General features: G+C 37.8%; 1 protein-coding gene across 1 annotated transcript in view; it reads left to right on the plus strand.

Annotated features, from left to right (window-relative positions):
* Positions 1 to 14: 14 nt before the first annotated feature.
* The window catches only part of Dlg2 (discs large MAGUK scaffold protein 2), a 1891758-nt gene continuing 1875266 nt past the window's right edge, over positions 15 to 16506 (plus strand). Inside the window, exon 1 of the mRNA XM_029479404.1 lies at positions 15 to 1640. Coding sequence (XP_029335264.1) covers positions 1622 to 1640 — 19 coding nt within the window. The 5' untranslated portion in view covers positions 15 to 1621. The remainder of the gene's footprint in view (positions 1641 to 16506) is intronic.

The raw sequence follows: 16506 nt of genomic DNA on the forward strand, positions 1-16506 counted from the left end.
AACCAGGGGCGGTTCGGGCGCAGGCCTGTTGCTGAGCGCCTTCTTCTCAGGGCGGCTGGGGTAACCGAGCCCTGGTAGTTCCTTCGGCCCGGTCGGTGTGTTAAGGCTGTGGTTTCTAAGGTTCCTCCTCAGAGCCTCCAGCCCGCCTCCCTGGCGCGGCCACAGCAGCACAGGCTAGCCTGCTCTCTCCAGTCTTCAGTCCCCATAGTCCATCCTCAAGCCCCGCTTGGAAAGGGTTCAGTTAGAAATCTCCCTTTTCCCTGCTCCCCCGAAGAGCCCTGGTCGGCCAGTGTTTTAGGGGTGGAGGGTGCTGCGAGGAGGCCAGGCGCGCTTCCGTGCACGTGAAATGCCCAGCAGCGTCTGCCAGACCCGCAACCCCCGACCCTCCAGTCTCCATGTCTTAGGCAAGCCAAATTCGAGAGTTATATAATTTCTAGTGCTGCTGTTTCTCTTGCCCGAGGAAACACTTCATCGCTTGGAGGGTGCAGGACATTTCGGTGCTCTTCTGTATAAGATCGGGGTGTGGGCAGGGGTGGCCAGCGGTGGCAGAGAAATGTCTTTTCTGCAAAAGGAAGGTGGGTAGATGGGAGAGAGACTGAGAAAGGGTGGATGTGGAAGCCAAACAGCTGCACTCTCATTTAGGAAATCGCGGACTATTTGCATAGTGTGTGATTGCATGCCTAATACTACTACAGCGTCTCTGAAAACACCTTTTGGGGAAGGTTTGGTTTCTCCTTTCCAGCAGCCTCAGTGTTTTTCCTCGCCGGATAGGAAGCTGCTTGTTTGCGAAGAGATGGCATGATGTGAATGACTCCAGTGTGAAGAAGTCTGCTTCGCCAAATCATCCTGCATCAAGTGCCCATTGAATAGCACTGTCACTTTAATGTCTCCATGCCAAGGGATTGCTTTCCTTCTTTTCAATCCTCTCAGTTAATACACAGGAGGATCAGAATCTGAGGGGCATTAAGGATCAAGGCTTGGGGGCTTGGAGAGCACAGAAGAAAAATAGGAAAGTGACAAGCTGGATCGTGTTTTACTGAGGGGGCGAGAAACAGAACCAGTAAATAGAAGGGGCCTTTGAATCTCTCTTTTGCCCCCAGAAAACTGTCCAAACTCACACACCCCTGAAAAGACTAGAGTAAGACGTTTTTAAAAGTATTTTTGAAGGGGAAGTTTAAACTTTTTCCTAAAAATTGATGCTCTTTATTACGAACCATCTCGAACATGTATAAATTAATAAGTCAACCGTCCTAAAATTGGTTTGTGCCTTAATTGAGTTAGTTATTGAACATCTAAAAGTGTTGCTGCCTGAAGAGGAGTTTTAGTAACATTTTCTATGCGTACGATAACTTTCTCAGCTTTTAAAACAAGAATATATATTTTACAAAAATTGAAAAACTTGCTATTTTTTTTCTTTGAAGACCTTGGGCAGTGTAATGTTTGGTTGTGGAGAAAGGCATCATTTTTTTCTTTATTTGAAATAGAAGACTCAGCCTGGATATCAAGGCTGAACGGTGAAGAGATTTGCAACAGTTAACCTGGTTCCATCTCCATTCAGCTGGATCAAGCAGAGACTGAAACTCAGAGATCTTGAGTCCAGAGTCAGTGGAGAGACCCAAGAATGCCAGTCAAGAAGAAAGGTGGGCTATGAGGTTCATACATAACATATGATTTTCCTTTTTCTTGGCTGTGGTTTTTGTAATTTAAATTGTATTCTATTGCAGAGCAAAATTTTGCCTGGTTTTGAGTAAATACTTAATGCAATGAATATCTGCTCAGTAGTACCTTTTCAGTAATATTTTGTTATAGTAAAGTTAAGGTAATACTATAGACATATGTAAATTAATAAACCAGGTAGTTAATGTCACCATTTATAGTCATAGTAGATTCGGTGCTATAGATTTGGGGTTTAAAGCTCAGTTTAAATAATCTTTTAAAAAGAAACTTGTACAGTGGAGTTTCTCCCCATGAGCTTGATACTTATTGAATGATTATGTAGGTGTAACATATGGCAATATTTGTAAAATTACAGTTTTATTTCTTATACTTAAAAATAGACTTCATACTTGAATTTATTCCAGTATAAGTCTTCACTCTTGTGGTAATTCACAACTTTGATAATTTATTTTATTATTCAGTAACATGTTTTGGGAAATTCCCTCAAGTAAAGCATATACTTGCTCTTTTCTTCCTTTCAATAACCCTTATCACTTTGACCAAAATCCCATGGGGTTCCTGGAACATGGTCTATTATAGATCAGAGACCTTAAGGGTTCACCTTTAGCTGAGATGAACTTTATTCCACAGGAGCTTAGTGAAATTAGACCTTTATGGTTTTACAGATGACATCAGTAATAGTTTATGGAGAATTTTGAATAAAAATTTAGACCACCTTTGAAGTTTACTGTTCTGGGCTAGTATAGATGTGAATGTTGTCCAGTTATGTTGATTGCTATGATATTGAATTAGAGACCTAAACTGTAGGTTACATCTAGAGAATTCATATGGCGTTTTATGTTGTTTAATACATTGACTGCTGGGTTTGGAAGATGTATTAAAAACACAGTCAATGAGATGCTTTTTTTTGGAAAATTGTCCATGTAAAGGGGGACAGAGCTACCAGAAACTGTTGAACCATCTAGAATTGTACTTTTGCACCCTGGGGTGGAAAAGTTGAATTGTTTCCTCCTTTATCATTCCCTGCAAGACTACGTACTGTAAGAGGAGAGCCGTCTTTGATATTTTGGAGCTGTACCTGGACATGATTGGTTTATATGGATCAAGAAAGAAAGGTTTGGGACATGTAGCCAATAAACAATGTCTTTGATTTCCTTAACTCAGTGTGTGTTTTTTTTTTGTTTTTTGTTTTTTTTTAAACTTTCTACCATTTCTGCTGATAAATATTTTTTGAAGTACCTTATTTCATTTTGCTTATAATTAAAAGTGACAGAGAGAGAAGGAAGGGAGGAAGAGAAGAGGAGAAACCACAATTGATGAACATGTCCACAGACTGAACTCAAGGGTTCTAAAGCCAACAGGCTCAGTTTCTTAAAAGTTACTATATTTAAAAAACTTTCAGAAATTGTTCACATATTATTGAAAGTTAATAGTTCAAGAGAAAATTTAGTTATTCTCTTTGTCTTCCTTTCTTCTTTAAAAAGTGAGTGGATATAATGAGATTAAAATTTTAAAGGTTGTGAAGAAATTCTTCTAAAAATGTATATATTTGAATAACATTAACCTATAATGAATTGATCTAGAGAATTTATATTGTTCTTTAACAATATAAATTAAAATTATTAATATTAACATAGCTTTGAATAGAGGCAACTAGTCAAATTATTACATGTGTTTTGTTATTCTAATTGCTAAGATTGCTATGTCTATTGCTTCTACAATATAAGAAAAGTATTTGAGATTTTAAATTAGATTCTTTAGGTAAGACTGTCCTTCATTCTTATGAATACTTTTCCTCAGTTTGCTCCATGGTATAGATACGCAATGTGCTAGGATGAGCTAGACTCACTGTGATTTAAGATAACCACTCATTGTTAAATGCATCAGTTTCACCTTTCCTACCCACCCTCATCTCTGCACATGCTTACAGACCTGTTTTGTCAACTGAAGGCTCTTTTGTTTTGTTGTTATTGTTTTCTTGAGTTTCTTTTTAGACTTCAGGAATCTATTATCTGTAGAAGTAGCTTGATTTACTCACAATTAAACCTATAGAACAATCTTTGACATATTTTTGTTTGTAAAAATGTAAAGTTAATTCAAAGTAAGATATGATGCAAGACCATAGAGAGCTGAAGACACTCCTTGAATTGAATGAAAGAATGTCCTGTTGAGTTATTAATCCTACAACAAAAGTTAGTGATAGTTTGGGCTTCATGCTCTCTGTAGAAAATGCTGGTTTAAATTGTTCTAATAGGACTTTTTAGTGCAATGCAGTTTTATTTTTCAGCTTTAAAAAATCATAATTATTATGTATGGGAAGGCAATAATTCCTTTTATTAACTTGTGGTAGATCCCTTTCATGTCTGTGATTTTGTAAACATGCTCTAGTTGTCTTCTGGGTATCTATTATACTTCTGTAATCTACTCCTGATGTTTTGCAATTGCTCTCAGTGTTTAACCAGGTTCATATAAAGACATGTTTATCATATACTGAAATATTATTTTCATATATGAGCATTGACAACATATCTTCAGAAAGGAAGCTGGATATTTTATATTTTGTTGTATATAATTCAGAAATCTAAAATATGATGATGTTATATATATTATTGCCATGCTTAAAATTGAGATTGGTATTTCCTGGCTATAATCTTTTATAGCCTGACTTTTGGCTGACTATATTCTCTTTTTAAAAAAAAATCTTTTATTTATTTATTTATTTATTTATACTTCAGATTTTATTCCTTCTCCTGGCTCACCCTCCTACTGTTCTACATCCCATACCTCCTTCCCGCCCCCTGTCTCCACGAGGATGTGCCCACCACCTACCACCCACCCCTCCAGACCTCTAAACTCCCTCAGGCCTCCATTCTTTTGAGGGTTAGGTGCATCTTCTCTGACTGAACCCAGACCCGGCAGTCCTCTGCTGTGTATGTGTTGGGGGCCTCATATCAGCTGGTGTATGCTGTGTGGTTGGTGATTCAATGTCTGAGAGATCTTGGGGGTCCAGGTTAACTGAGACTGCTGGTCTTTCTACAGGGTCGCCCTTCTCAGCTTCCAGCTTTTCCCTAATTCAACCACAGGGGGCAGAAGCTTCTGTCCATTGGTTGGGTGTGAATATCTGCATCTGACTCTTTCAGCTTCTTGTTTGGTCTTGGAGGGCAATCATTATAAGTTCCTTTTTGTGAGCGCTCCATAGCTTCAGTAATAGTGTCAGGCCTTAGGACCTCCCCTTGAACTGGATCCCAATTTGGGCCTGTTACTGGACCTTCTTTTCCTCAGGTCCCTCTCCATTTCCATCCATGCAGTTCTTTCATACAGGAACAATTATGGGTCAGAGTTTTGACTGTAGGATGACAACCCCCTCCCTCACTTGATGCCCTGTCTTTCTGCTGGAGGTGGACTGTATAAGTTCCCTCTCCCTATTGTCAGGCATTTCATCTAAGGTCCCTCCCTTTGAGTCCAGAGAGTCTCTCACCTCCCACGTCTCTGGTGCATTTCGGAGGGTCCCCCCGAAACTCCTACCTCCCAAGGTTGCCTGTTTCCATTCTTTCTACTGGCCCTCAGAGCTTCAGTCCTTTCCCCTCACCCAATACCAGATTAGGTTCCTCTCTTCCCCTGACACCACCATACACTTTCCCTCCCACGTCCCTCTGGTCCTCCTCACTTATGCTTGCTTTCTTTTCCCTCCCAAGTGGGATTGGGGTGTCCTCACTTGACTGATTAGGTTGTTACAAGTGTCATTTCTGACTTTATCTGGGGAAGGGACCTTATGACTATTCTTAATCTTTCTTCATTTAACACTTTCTTCTTTGTTTGTCTCCAGCATTTTATGGATTAACCTAGTTGTTGTAGTATGCCACTGACTTCCACCAGCCTCTCATTACCAGTGGCTACTTTTTACATCTCTGTCATTTCTTTCTGTTGCTTTCTTGACCTGCCTGCTCGGTCTCTGGTGTGCTTTCATTACAGATGTGTGCTGCCTCATTTGGATTCTAGCTCGTGTTAAGTTAAAGACAATTTTTGGATGTTGTAAATAGGAGTACCTATGCATGAGTTTATTGATGGTTCTTGAATGGCTGCTGTTTCCCTTTTGCATTCGTGTTTCTAAGTTTATCTGTGATCTTTCATGTTTACCATGGCAGGCCTTTATCTAGATGCCTTTTCTAGTCATTTTCACCTTCATGTTTTCCTCAAAACTAATAAAACTTGAAAAAGTTATGCCTTGGATCTGCCAAGAAAAGACTGAAAAAAAATATCAAGGGTTTGAGAGTTTTCTAAATAAATAATTTACTATGGATGTCTCTGAAGTAGACTTCTCAGTGTTCTTAGAGAAAGTTTGGAAATCATGTAATCATAGATTCTTGATGTTGGAAAGCCACCGTCAATCCAAGAGTCATAAGGAGAGAATATTCTCAACAGAGAAATAAAAAAAATATTTTTGTGTGTTCATGTACTGATTTAGTATAACTGATGTTAGGAATCAGACAACAGTTATAAAATAAATTGATATAGTAATTGCTTTTATTGAATTCATGTTATATATTAGGAAAATTGCAAATAATATAGTAATTACTTCTTACATAAGATGTGTGACATGCTTAGTTTTGTGGAAACTGCTTATGCTTCATTCAAAATCGAACATTTAGTCTTCATTTTCAACTTGCTACTAATTACTTTTTGGGGTAGCAGAGTCTAGTCAGTGAGAACGCACGCACGCACGCACACACACACTCACACACACAGACACACACACTCACACACACACACTCACAGACACACACACACACTCACACACACAGACACACACACTCACACACACACACTCACAGACACACACAGACACACACACACTCACAGACACACACAGACATACACAGACACAGACACAGACACACACACACACACACACACACACACACACACACACTGGATTTAAAAATGTTAAGTTAAAGCTTTCAATTCATTCAATCATTCAATCCCTCACCATTATATAATTATATTCACTGAACAATAAGAACACTATTATTTTGTATTCATATGTTCTCTTTATATCCTGTTTTTAAATATTTATACTTTTCATGTCAGTGATTACCAAATATTTTATCATACCGCTCAGCTGCACAACACCTTTTATATTGAGAGCGCAGAATCTACTTCCTAGCCACAGTTCCTGCTCAGTAATTTGTAGCAGTCAAGATACAAAGGCTCTGTAGCCTCAATGGAGGTTGCTTTGTCAGCAAAGGGTCATGAGTTTTGCCTAGACTCTTCTGTCCAGTCATTTCAAATTCTAGCTAGTAAGCTTTCTGCATGGGTTCAGTTTTTAGTATGTCTTGCAAAACTATTTCAAGAACTATGGCCAAGTCACCTCTATTATGAAACTGTTGTTCTGACCCCATTTATTTGAGGCCTTTTTTGATCAAGAGCTGCTCATGGTGTCTCACACCCATTATCCAGTTTCTTAGGAGGATGAGGCAGGAGGATTGATATAGGTTTGAGGCTACCCAGGGCTACCACAGTAAGCTTCAGACCAGATTTAACTTCAGAGTTGAGACCCTGTCTCAAATACAAAGCAACAAGCTGAGAAGAGCAAGAAGAATAATGAAATGTAGAAAATCCTTAAAAATGAATGGTTTAATTTAAACTCCCAAAGACTGAGGATAAGATTTTGTAGCATCTCTCTACTGACGATGCTATCTTGTTAGTCCCTGAGGACCTACCTAACCCTGTCGAAGTAAGATTCCAAGGTTTTATTGGAGTGGGGACTATCATTCTGGAGCTCTAGGAGAGCTTTATCATTGAATTTTGATAGTAATATTTGAAAGAAAATTTCTAGATTCTAATTTATTAGGCTTCATAGGTAATGAATAAATTATTTTAAAAGAAATTTATATTCTATGTATATTCAATCCTTTATCACCCCACTAAGAGTTTGTTGTGTTATTACCATCTATCAGATGTGTTTCAGAGCAGCAATGGTATTCCATCTGTACTTTTATGATTCTTTTTAAAAACATAAAAATTATTTTATATGCATGAATGTTTTATTCACATTTACATATATGCATTAAGTGCATGCCTGGTGGCTGTGGAGGCCAGAAAAGAGTGTCCAGTCCTCTGGAGTTACAGGTGGTTGTGAGTCTCCATGTGGATGCTGGAAACTGAACATGGGCCCTCTGCAAGAATAGCAAGTGCTCTTAACCATTGTGAGTCATCTCTCCAGTTTCTGTCCATATGTTTCTTGAGATCTACTGGGATATAGATGTGGAAGTGAGAAATTATAACAATGCATAGTTTTGTTAACATATTCTGCCATGGAAACAGATGAAGAGGACTCAAGGCCATCTAAGGAAGATGTAATATTTAACACATGATACAGAAAATGATAGAACACAGAGCATAGTCAAGGTAGAAAAGGCAAGATGCTGTTTTAAATCATTATTTTTATGCTATGAATTATGTCGTCATCAATGTCCTCTTCCTCCTTCTCTTGTTCTACAGCACCAGCAGGATACCGTACAGAGAACCAGACCATTCTCAGAATATCAGGCTAGAAGAATATATAATAAGATAATCATAGGTTACACTTTTATTTATTTATTTAATTAAAAAAATTAGATATTTTCTTTTTTTAATTAGATATTTTCTTCATTTACATTTCAAATGCTATCCCCAAAGTCCCCTATACCCCCTCCCCACCCTGCTCCCCAACCCACCCACTCCCGCTTCCTGGCCCTAGCATTCTCTTGTACTGGGGCATATGATCTTCCCAAGACCAAAGGCCTCTCCTCCCATTGATGGCCTGACTAGGCCATCCTCTGCTACAAATGCAACTAGAGATACAGCTCTGGGGGGTGAGGGGGTACTGGTTAATTCATATTGTTGTTCCTCCTATAGGGTTGTAGACCCCTTTAGCTCCTTGGGTACTTTCTCTAGCTCCTTCATTAGGGGCCCTGTGTTCCATCCAATAGATGACTGTGAGTATCTACTTCTGTATTTGCCAGGCACTGGCATAGCCTCACAAGAGATAGCTATATCAGGGTCCTGTCAGCAAAATCTTTCTGGCATATGCAATAGTGTCTGAGTTTGGTGGTTGTATATGGGATGAATCCATGAGTGGGGCAGTCTCTGGATGGTCCTTCCTTCCGTCTCAGCTCCGAACTTTGAGGTTAGACTATTTTTAAATTTAAAATTACATTTATTTATTGTGCATTTGTTTGTACACATATATGAATGGCTTGAGATGAATGTATGAAGGTCAGAAGACAGCTTGCAGGAATTGATTCTGTCCTGACGTGACCTACCATGTGGGTCTCAGGGATGGAACTCAGGTCCTCGAACTTGGTGGCAATGACCTTACCAACCNCGTCATCTTTTTTTTTTTTTTTTTTGAGACAGGGTTTNTNTGTATAGCCCTGGCTGTCCTGGAACTCACTTTGTAGACCAGGCTGGCCTCGAACTCAGAAATCCGCCTGCCTCTGCCTCCCAAGTGCTGGGATTAAAGGCGTGCGCCACCACCGCCCGGCCAACCACGTCATCTTGCCAGCCTCAATTTGGACTCTTGATGTATACATTTAGATATTTAGGAAATACTAATTTCTGCATTTCAAATGTAATGTTTATGCCTAGTCACTGAGTAGTGAACACAATAATTCTATTGTTTTGAGATTTCTTCTACTTCACTAAAGTTAGTTTGAGTTACATTGAAATGTGTGCTACTCTGTGTGGTATATATGCTCCTGTGTGTATGTGTGTGTGTGTGTGTATATATATATATATATATATATATATATATATATATATATATATATAACTTCTGAGATATTAGATTCTGTATCTAGATAGCTGTTTCTGGTCTGATAGAGATTCTACTTCCAAGTTAAAAACTTTTATTTTATAGCATACCTGCATTTATGTTTGCCTATGTATATTATGATGTCATTCCTTTCTGAGTCTTGCTGCCTTGTAGCAATACTGATAGGAAGAAGAGCCTATTAAGCCTATTCTTGCTGCTGTAGGTGTGTGTGTGTGTGTGTGTGTATGTATGTACGTATGTATGTATGTATTTTAGTTGTTTTTCTTAGGAGTAAGGAGAGACCAGGAAAAATCCCACTCTTTGTACTTGAAAATCTCTCATCTCTGTGACAAACTGTTTTGAGGGTTTAGTTTTTGGGAAGCAAAACTAAAATAATTTAAAATTCATGTGTGTGTGTGTGTGTGTGTGTGTTCATGTATTTGTACCCTCTTGATGCAATAAAGTACCAAGAAAAGAAATGGAGAAATTTAAGGAGAAAAAAGTTTACCTTCTCTAAATGTCAATCTCCCAAATATAAAATACTTGATGTGTCTTTTAATCCTGATGCCACCAAGTGGCCTGTAAAAACCGCTCCTTTAATTCCCTTTCTCCCTTACCAGTTATAAACTTTCTCCTCACTAAATGATGTATGTAGCTTCATGTTTACAAAGTGCATGGCAGATGTAATATAAGAAGCTCATTCTGTGCTCTCTTCCCTGTAAGGTGTGATGCTATGGAATGGTGAGTGTGATCACAGTGCAGCAGAGACTGATGGGTGTTGGAGTCCCATGATTTGGCAGAATCTGGCTAAAGTTACATAAAGAAAATCAAGACTCGAACTTTAAATTCTTCATTTTAAAACACAGCTATGCTAATATTACTTCTGAAGATTATTATGAGAGTCTAGTACCTAGTCATGTAAAAACTGTTCTATAAATAGGGAAGTGCTGTGCAAATGCTTACAATCAGAATGCAGTTTTGGATAGTGGATCACATCCAGAGTCAAGTTCCCCTCCTATGGGTGATAGGGGTCCAGCTTTGGGAGCAACATTGTTCAGATATGATGCTGACACAAGTGTTCACAAAGAGAAAATGCCACAATGTGTGTTTTTAAATACATAGGATAAATATTCTTTGTGAGTATTTCTCATTGATAGATACTAAAGTGATTTATAAGCTACATGTTCAAAATAATTATAAGTTGTAAACAACGTCTACCTTTGTCTGTCCAGATATTATCTCTACTATTTAAATTCTAACTCATTTTTTTTTCTTTTCATCTTCTTTTTTTGTTTTGGTTGTTAAAAGCGGAACACATATTTTAGTAGATAGCTGGATAGAAATGGCATTTAGCAATTTGCTGTCTTCATCTTTTCTGTTGATTGTTACTTAATTTTCATGCTTGCAATTCTTTTCTTCAAGAGTTTTATTTATTGTTTGAAAACATGGTTGATATGGAAGGAGCAACCCACCATTTTATACTAGTGTGATTTATTTTAATAGACTATTGTGATCAGTAGGTCTTTTTAAAACGATCTTTCTTTATATTATCTTTTATGTGTTTTGGAGTGTGAGGTAGCCTGTAATTTCTTAGGGTGATATAAATAGAGGAAACACCATGATCCCCCCCCCCCCACCGTAGGCAAAGTAGCAATATGGTATAACATGAAAGAATGGGATTGGTACCAGATAGAACCAAGTTTTATTCCTATTTCCAGCACTTTGCTAATCATAAAGCCACAGACAATGGTATGATTTGGTTTGACATGTCTTTCAGAGGTCTATCCATTAAAGGTTTGGTTGCTTTGCCTGGAAGGCTTGGCCTAGTGGAAGGATGGTGGATCATTGTGGATTTACCAAAGATTTATTTTTTTTTATTATAAATAAGTACACTGTAGCTGTGGAAGGATGGTGGATCATTGTGGATTTACCAAAGATTTATTTTTTTTATTATAAATAAGTACACTGTAGCTGTCTTCAGACAGCACCAGAAGAGGGCATTAGATCTCATTACGGGTGGGTTGTGAGCCACCATGTGGTTGCTGGGATTTGAACTCAGGACCTTCAGAAGAGCAGTCAGTGTTCTTACCCGCTGAGCCATCTAACCAGCCTGCATTAGGACTCTTCTCTCTCTCTCTCTCTCTCTCTCTCTCTCTCTCTCTCTCTCTCTCTCTCTCTCTCTCTCTCTCTCTCTCTCTCTCTCTCTCTCTCTCTCTCTGCTTGCCAGTCATGAGGTGAAGAGGTGTTCTCCCTCACATGATCACTTACTTTGTCATAGGTCCAAAGAAACAGGCTTAAGTGAGCACTGACCAAAAGCTTCAAAAACATGAGCCAAAATAAAATTTTCCCTTTTACACTTATTTTTCCTCAGTGTTTTGTTTTATAGATTGAAATCTAACTGAAAACTCCATTTATTTTGACCTAGTTTCCTCATTTGCAAATATACCTTGTAGTATTTCTTTGGATGGTGGTGTAGATTAGATACAATGATATATGTTTGATATTTAGCATTGCCTAACAAGTACTAGGTTATATTGTTAATAATAAATGATGCATTTTTGTTATATTATCTAAAAATGAATACATTTTAAAACATTTTTATCATGTACATGTGCACATGTGTATGTGGGTACATGTATGAAGGACCAGAGGATAGCTGTGGAGAGTCAGTTCTCTTCTTCCACCTTGTGGCTCCGAAGGATTGAACTCAGCTCTCCAAACTAACATGCAATTTTCTCCCAAAACATACACTTAAAAAATTGCATGTATGATAAATATGTATAGGTGAATGAATGGTGTGCCACACAGGTGTAGGTCAGAGGACAACTTGTGGAGTCTGCTCTCTTCTCCTTATGTGCAGGCTTCTGTGATTGAACTCAGCTGTTAGGTGTGAAGGCAAGCACTATCTCTTGAGCTATTTCATCAGACCTTTATTATCTTAAAGTGTAAATTTGAATACCTGTATTTTAAAATTAAAAACCACATTTTTATATACTGACCCCTTCCTCCAACTCCTCGTAGAAGGTCCTTCCCATCCATTCAACTTCATGCCCTTTCTGTTTCTCTTTCTCTCTTTAGAAAGCAAGCCAGGCAAATGTGATAAACAAACAAGCCAGAATAATAAAATAGAAACAAAGAAAAAACACAAGAAACACACACACACACACACACACACACACACAAAGGCCCAATGACAGTTAACTTTTCTATTGTTATTCTTTACTTATTTTCATATGAATATCCTTGTTTTGAAATAAAACAAAACAACTTCATTAATAAGAATTAAATACTTACAAATCCCCTTCCCTCCCTTCCCATCCCCCTTCTTCCCTTCCCTTCCCTTCCCATTCCTTCTCCTTCCCTTTCTTCTCTTCCCTTTCTTCCACTCCTTTTCCTCCTCTCCTTCCCTTCCCTTCCTTTCATCTTCTTCTTCCCCTCCTTTCCCTTCCCTTCTTCCTTTCTCTTCTCTTTCTTCCCTCCCCTTCCTTTTTCTTTTCTTTTTTTTTTTTTTTTTGAGGCAAGGCATGGCCTAGAGCTACATGTTCCTGGCTCCTGGCTGGCTTCAAACTTGTGACTCTCTTGCCTCAGCCTCCTGAGTTTGGAATTGCAGATGTATTCCATCATGATCAGCTTTAAATGTTTCATAATAAAATGCTTATTTTTTAGCCATGACTAATAAGTAATGATAAAGAGTTGTGGCTAGTCAATTTTCCATATAGTCCCTAAAATAGTGTGAAGAAAACTTATTATTGCTGATATATGTAGATATATCAAGTTATAGTTAAAATGATCTATCTAAAACTAAATGTCTCTTTCAGTCTTTTGTGTTTTGCCCTCCTTCTTGGGTATTAGATAAAACTTGCAATCAACGTCTTGGTAGTGTCTTAGAACATCATTATATGCTAGTTAAATCCTTTACTTTGGCCCACTATTTAATTTTCATTTTCAGAATAAAATGTCTGTGATGAGGCTCTTGCCTCTCCTGTTCAGTATTGAGTACCCAGTGTGTCTGAAAAATGCCAAGATATTAAATAAATACATGATTAATGAATAAAAATATTTTTATTCATCTTATACAATAATAGGGCTATTTTACTCTTGTGACTAATGTAGTTCTCAATTTAGTAAACATATGTGAAAGTTAGATATTTAGCATTTAATTCAACATTATAAAATTCATAAATATAATTAATGTCTGAATAATCAATGTGCCAGAGGATGTTATGTCAACTTGACATAATCTGGTAACAAAAGCAGTGGTTCTCAGTGATATCAGATGTCCTGCATATCAGATATTTACATCATGGTTCATAACAGTAGCAAAGTTACAGTTATGAGGTTGCAATGAAATAATTTTACGATTGTGTATCACCACAACATGGAAACTATATTAAAGGGTCATAGCATTAGGAAAGTAGAGAACCACTGAGCTAGAGTTATCTAAAAAGAAGAAACCACAATTCAGAAATTACCTCAATAAAAATTGGGCTGTAGGCTAACCTGTAGTGAGTCTACTTATGATTCGTATGAAGGTACATTTTCCTTTTTTTATTAGATATTTTCTTTATTTACATTTCAAATGGTATCCCCTTTCCTAGTTTCCCCTCTGAAAATCTTAATTAAGTTGTTGATGGGGAGGGCCCAGTCCTTTGTGAGTCCTGGATCTGTAAGAAATCAGGCTGAGCAAGCCACAGCAACAAACCAATAAGCAGCACCCTTCTATGGCCTCTGCATCAGCTCCTACCTCAAGGGTCCAGCCCTGTTTGAGTTTCCGTCCTGACTTCCTGTGATGATGAACAGTGATTTGAAAGTTTAAGCCAAATAAAACCTTTCCCTTTGGTAGAGGTGTTTCTTCACAGCCATGGTAACCCTCGCTAAGACAAACTTGTTCTTCATAGGCATGTGGCTTCTTGGAGGATTAAGAAGAGTTTTGTGGAATGAACCCAAAGCACTAGTATTAAGTTACAAATCTGTTATTTGGTAGTTCTGTGATCTTGAATTTGTGAATTACAACTTCATGCGAAAAAGGCACAATGTAACATGTCAGTGGTAGGAATCAGATAATGCATCCTAAATCGTAAAAATATTGAGTAAATTTATATAAAAGGAATTCCATTATTTTAAATGGTTTACTATCGATTTTGGATATCACAATAACTTTACCCTCTATTGTATTCTGAACTTACATTCACTTTACCATTTATTGTATGCTGAATGTAGTTTTGCTAATGATAGCACTTCTATGGTCTATGATTTATTTGTTTTGCAGCTGTGGAAGATGCTTTCCTTTTCTAAAAGATTACTCCTTAGCCTTATTGCCATTCCCAGGTTTAATTTTAAATTACCTATCCCAAATTATTTATAGCTTTTTGGCAATGCTATTGTTACACCACATACAATAGAACTGAGCTAATTAACAGACACATGATTACCTACAATGCCAATTATGTAACATTCAGTCTGTCCTTGTATTGCATAGTTTATGCAGAAGTTTCACAGGTGGAAAAATGGCACTTTCTCTCCCTTTCTTCTTGTAAGTACACTAAGTAATCCGAATTTTATTTTAATTTTTTCTGAGTCTACTTATGATTCGTATGAAGGTACATTTTCCTTTTTTTTATTAGATATTTTCTTTATTTACATTTCAAATGGTATCCCCTTTCCTAGTTTCCCCTCTGAAAATCCCTTATCCCCTCCCCCTGCTCTCCAACCCACCCACTCCTGCTTCCTGGTCCTGGCATTCCACTATACTGGGGCAGAGAGAGGTACATTTTCCTTAGTGAAGAAAATATAAAACTTGAGGCCATCATGTCAACCACTGAAGTAACAATTAAAATGGGCATCAACTAGAATGTTCCAGCTTGCATGATGATCAAAGCTTTCTAGGTTAATTCAACTTCTAAAGTTCTGTAAGCAGGTTTTATGTGTGAAAAGACAAGATCCTTGTTACCATGCCTCTGTGTGTGTGTAAAATTTATAATCATTGCATAGCTATGTAGTTTTAGATCACCCTTAAAATCTGTCTTTCATAAACAAGAGGAGACTTGAAAGACAGAATGAGGCCGACACCAGGTGATGATCATTGATACTAATCAAAAGAAACACAGTGACACTTGTGGCCCTGGCCGCTGACACCTGAGTCTATCTGACCATCTGGTTTCTTTCCACCCTAGGATTTTAAGTGTCAGGTTTTCCTTGTACTGAGATGAGCAGCATGGGGTGTGTTGATTTGGAAAACATTCATCTGTTTTGAGTCAGTATAATGTTTTTCTTGAGTAGTTGACCCAAAAATGTTAAATAAATGACACTCTCTCTGAAATCAAATTATATTGCAGGTGAGATCCTAGGAATGTCATCGATATGGTTTTGAAAATTGCCCTTTAAAAGAGTAAAAAAATAAACCAAATACCTTTAAAATGCCACACAGTGAGCAGAGGGAACAAAACACAGACAAACTAACTTCAAGGTTATACTTCAAGGAAAAGAAAAGTGGTGTCTGGCAGTAAGTGTTAAAAAGCTATAGCTGCTTAACAAGGGAATGAGGAAGACCAAGGCTTTAGGCATTCAAGACAGTGGGTGACTAGGGGACCATAGTCCAAAGAGACATATAGAGATACAGAATGGTCAAAGTACACTAGTAAACAGTGGGCAGGAACAGGTTAGGGAGGGAGGACAAGAAGCCATTATTATTTCTGAGAAATCCCTGCTTTCTTATTGTCAGAACAAAAATATTTTACCTGATCCAAAATTGCTAAAAAATCTTTTATATGGGTAAAACATGAGAGCACTTTTACAGTTCTAAAGCCAGGTATTGTGATTCTAAAGACAATCCAGATGTGGCGTTTCTTAAGTCAGGCCAGGTATGGTGGATCTAAAGTCAGGTATGGTGTTTCTAAAGTGAAGGTAGGTATGGTGGATCTAAAGTCAAGGCAGGTATGATGGATCTAAAGTCAGGTATGGTGTTTCTAAAGTCAAGGCAGGTATGGTGGATCTAAAGTCAGGTATGGTGTTTCTAAAGTCAAGGCAGGTATGGT

Source organism: Mus caroli, chromosome 7 (assembly GCF_900094665.2).
Source record: "Mus caroli chromosome 7, CAROLI_EIJ_v1.1, whole genome shotgun sequence".
Taxonomy (NCBI): Eukaryota; Metazoa; Chordata; class Mammalia; order Rodentia; family Muridae; genus Mus; species Mus caroli.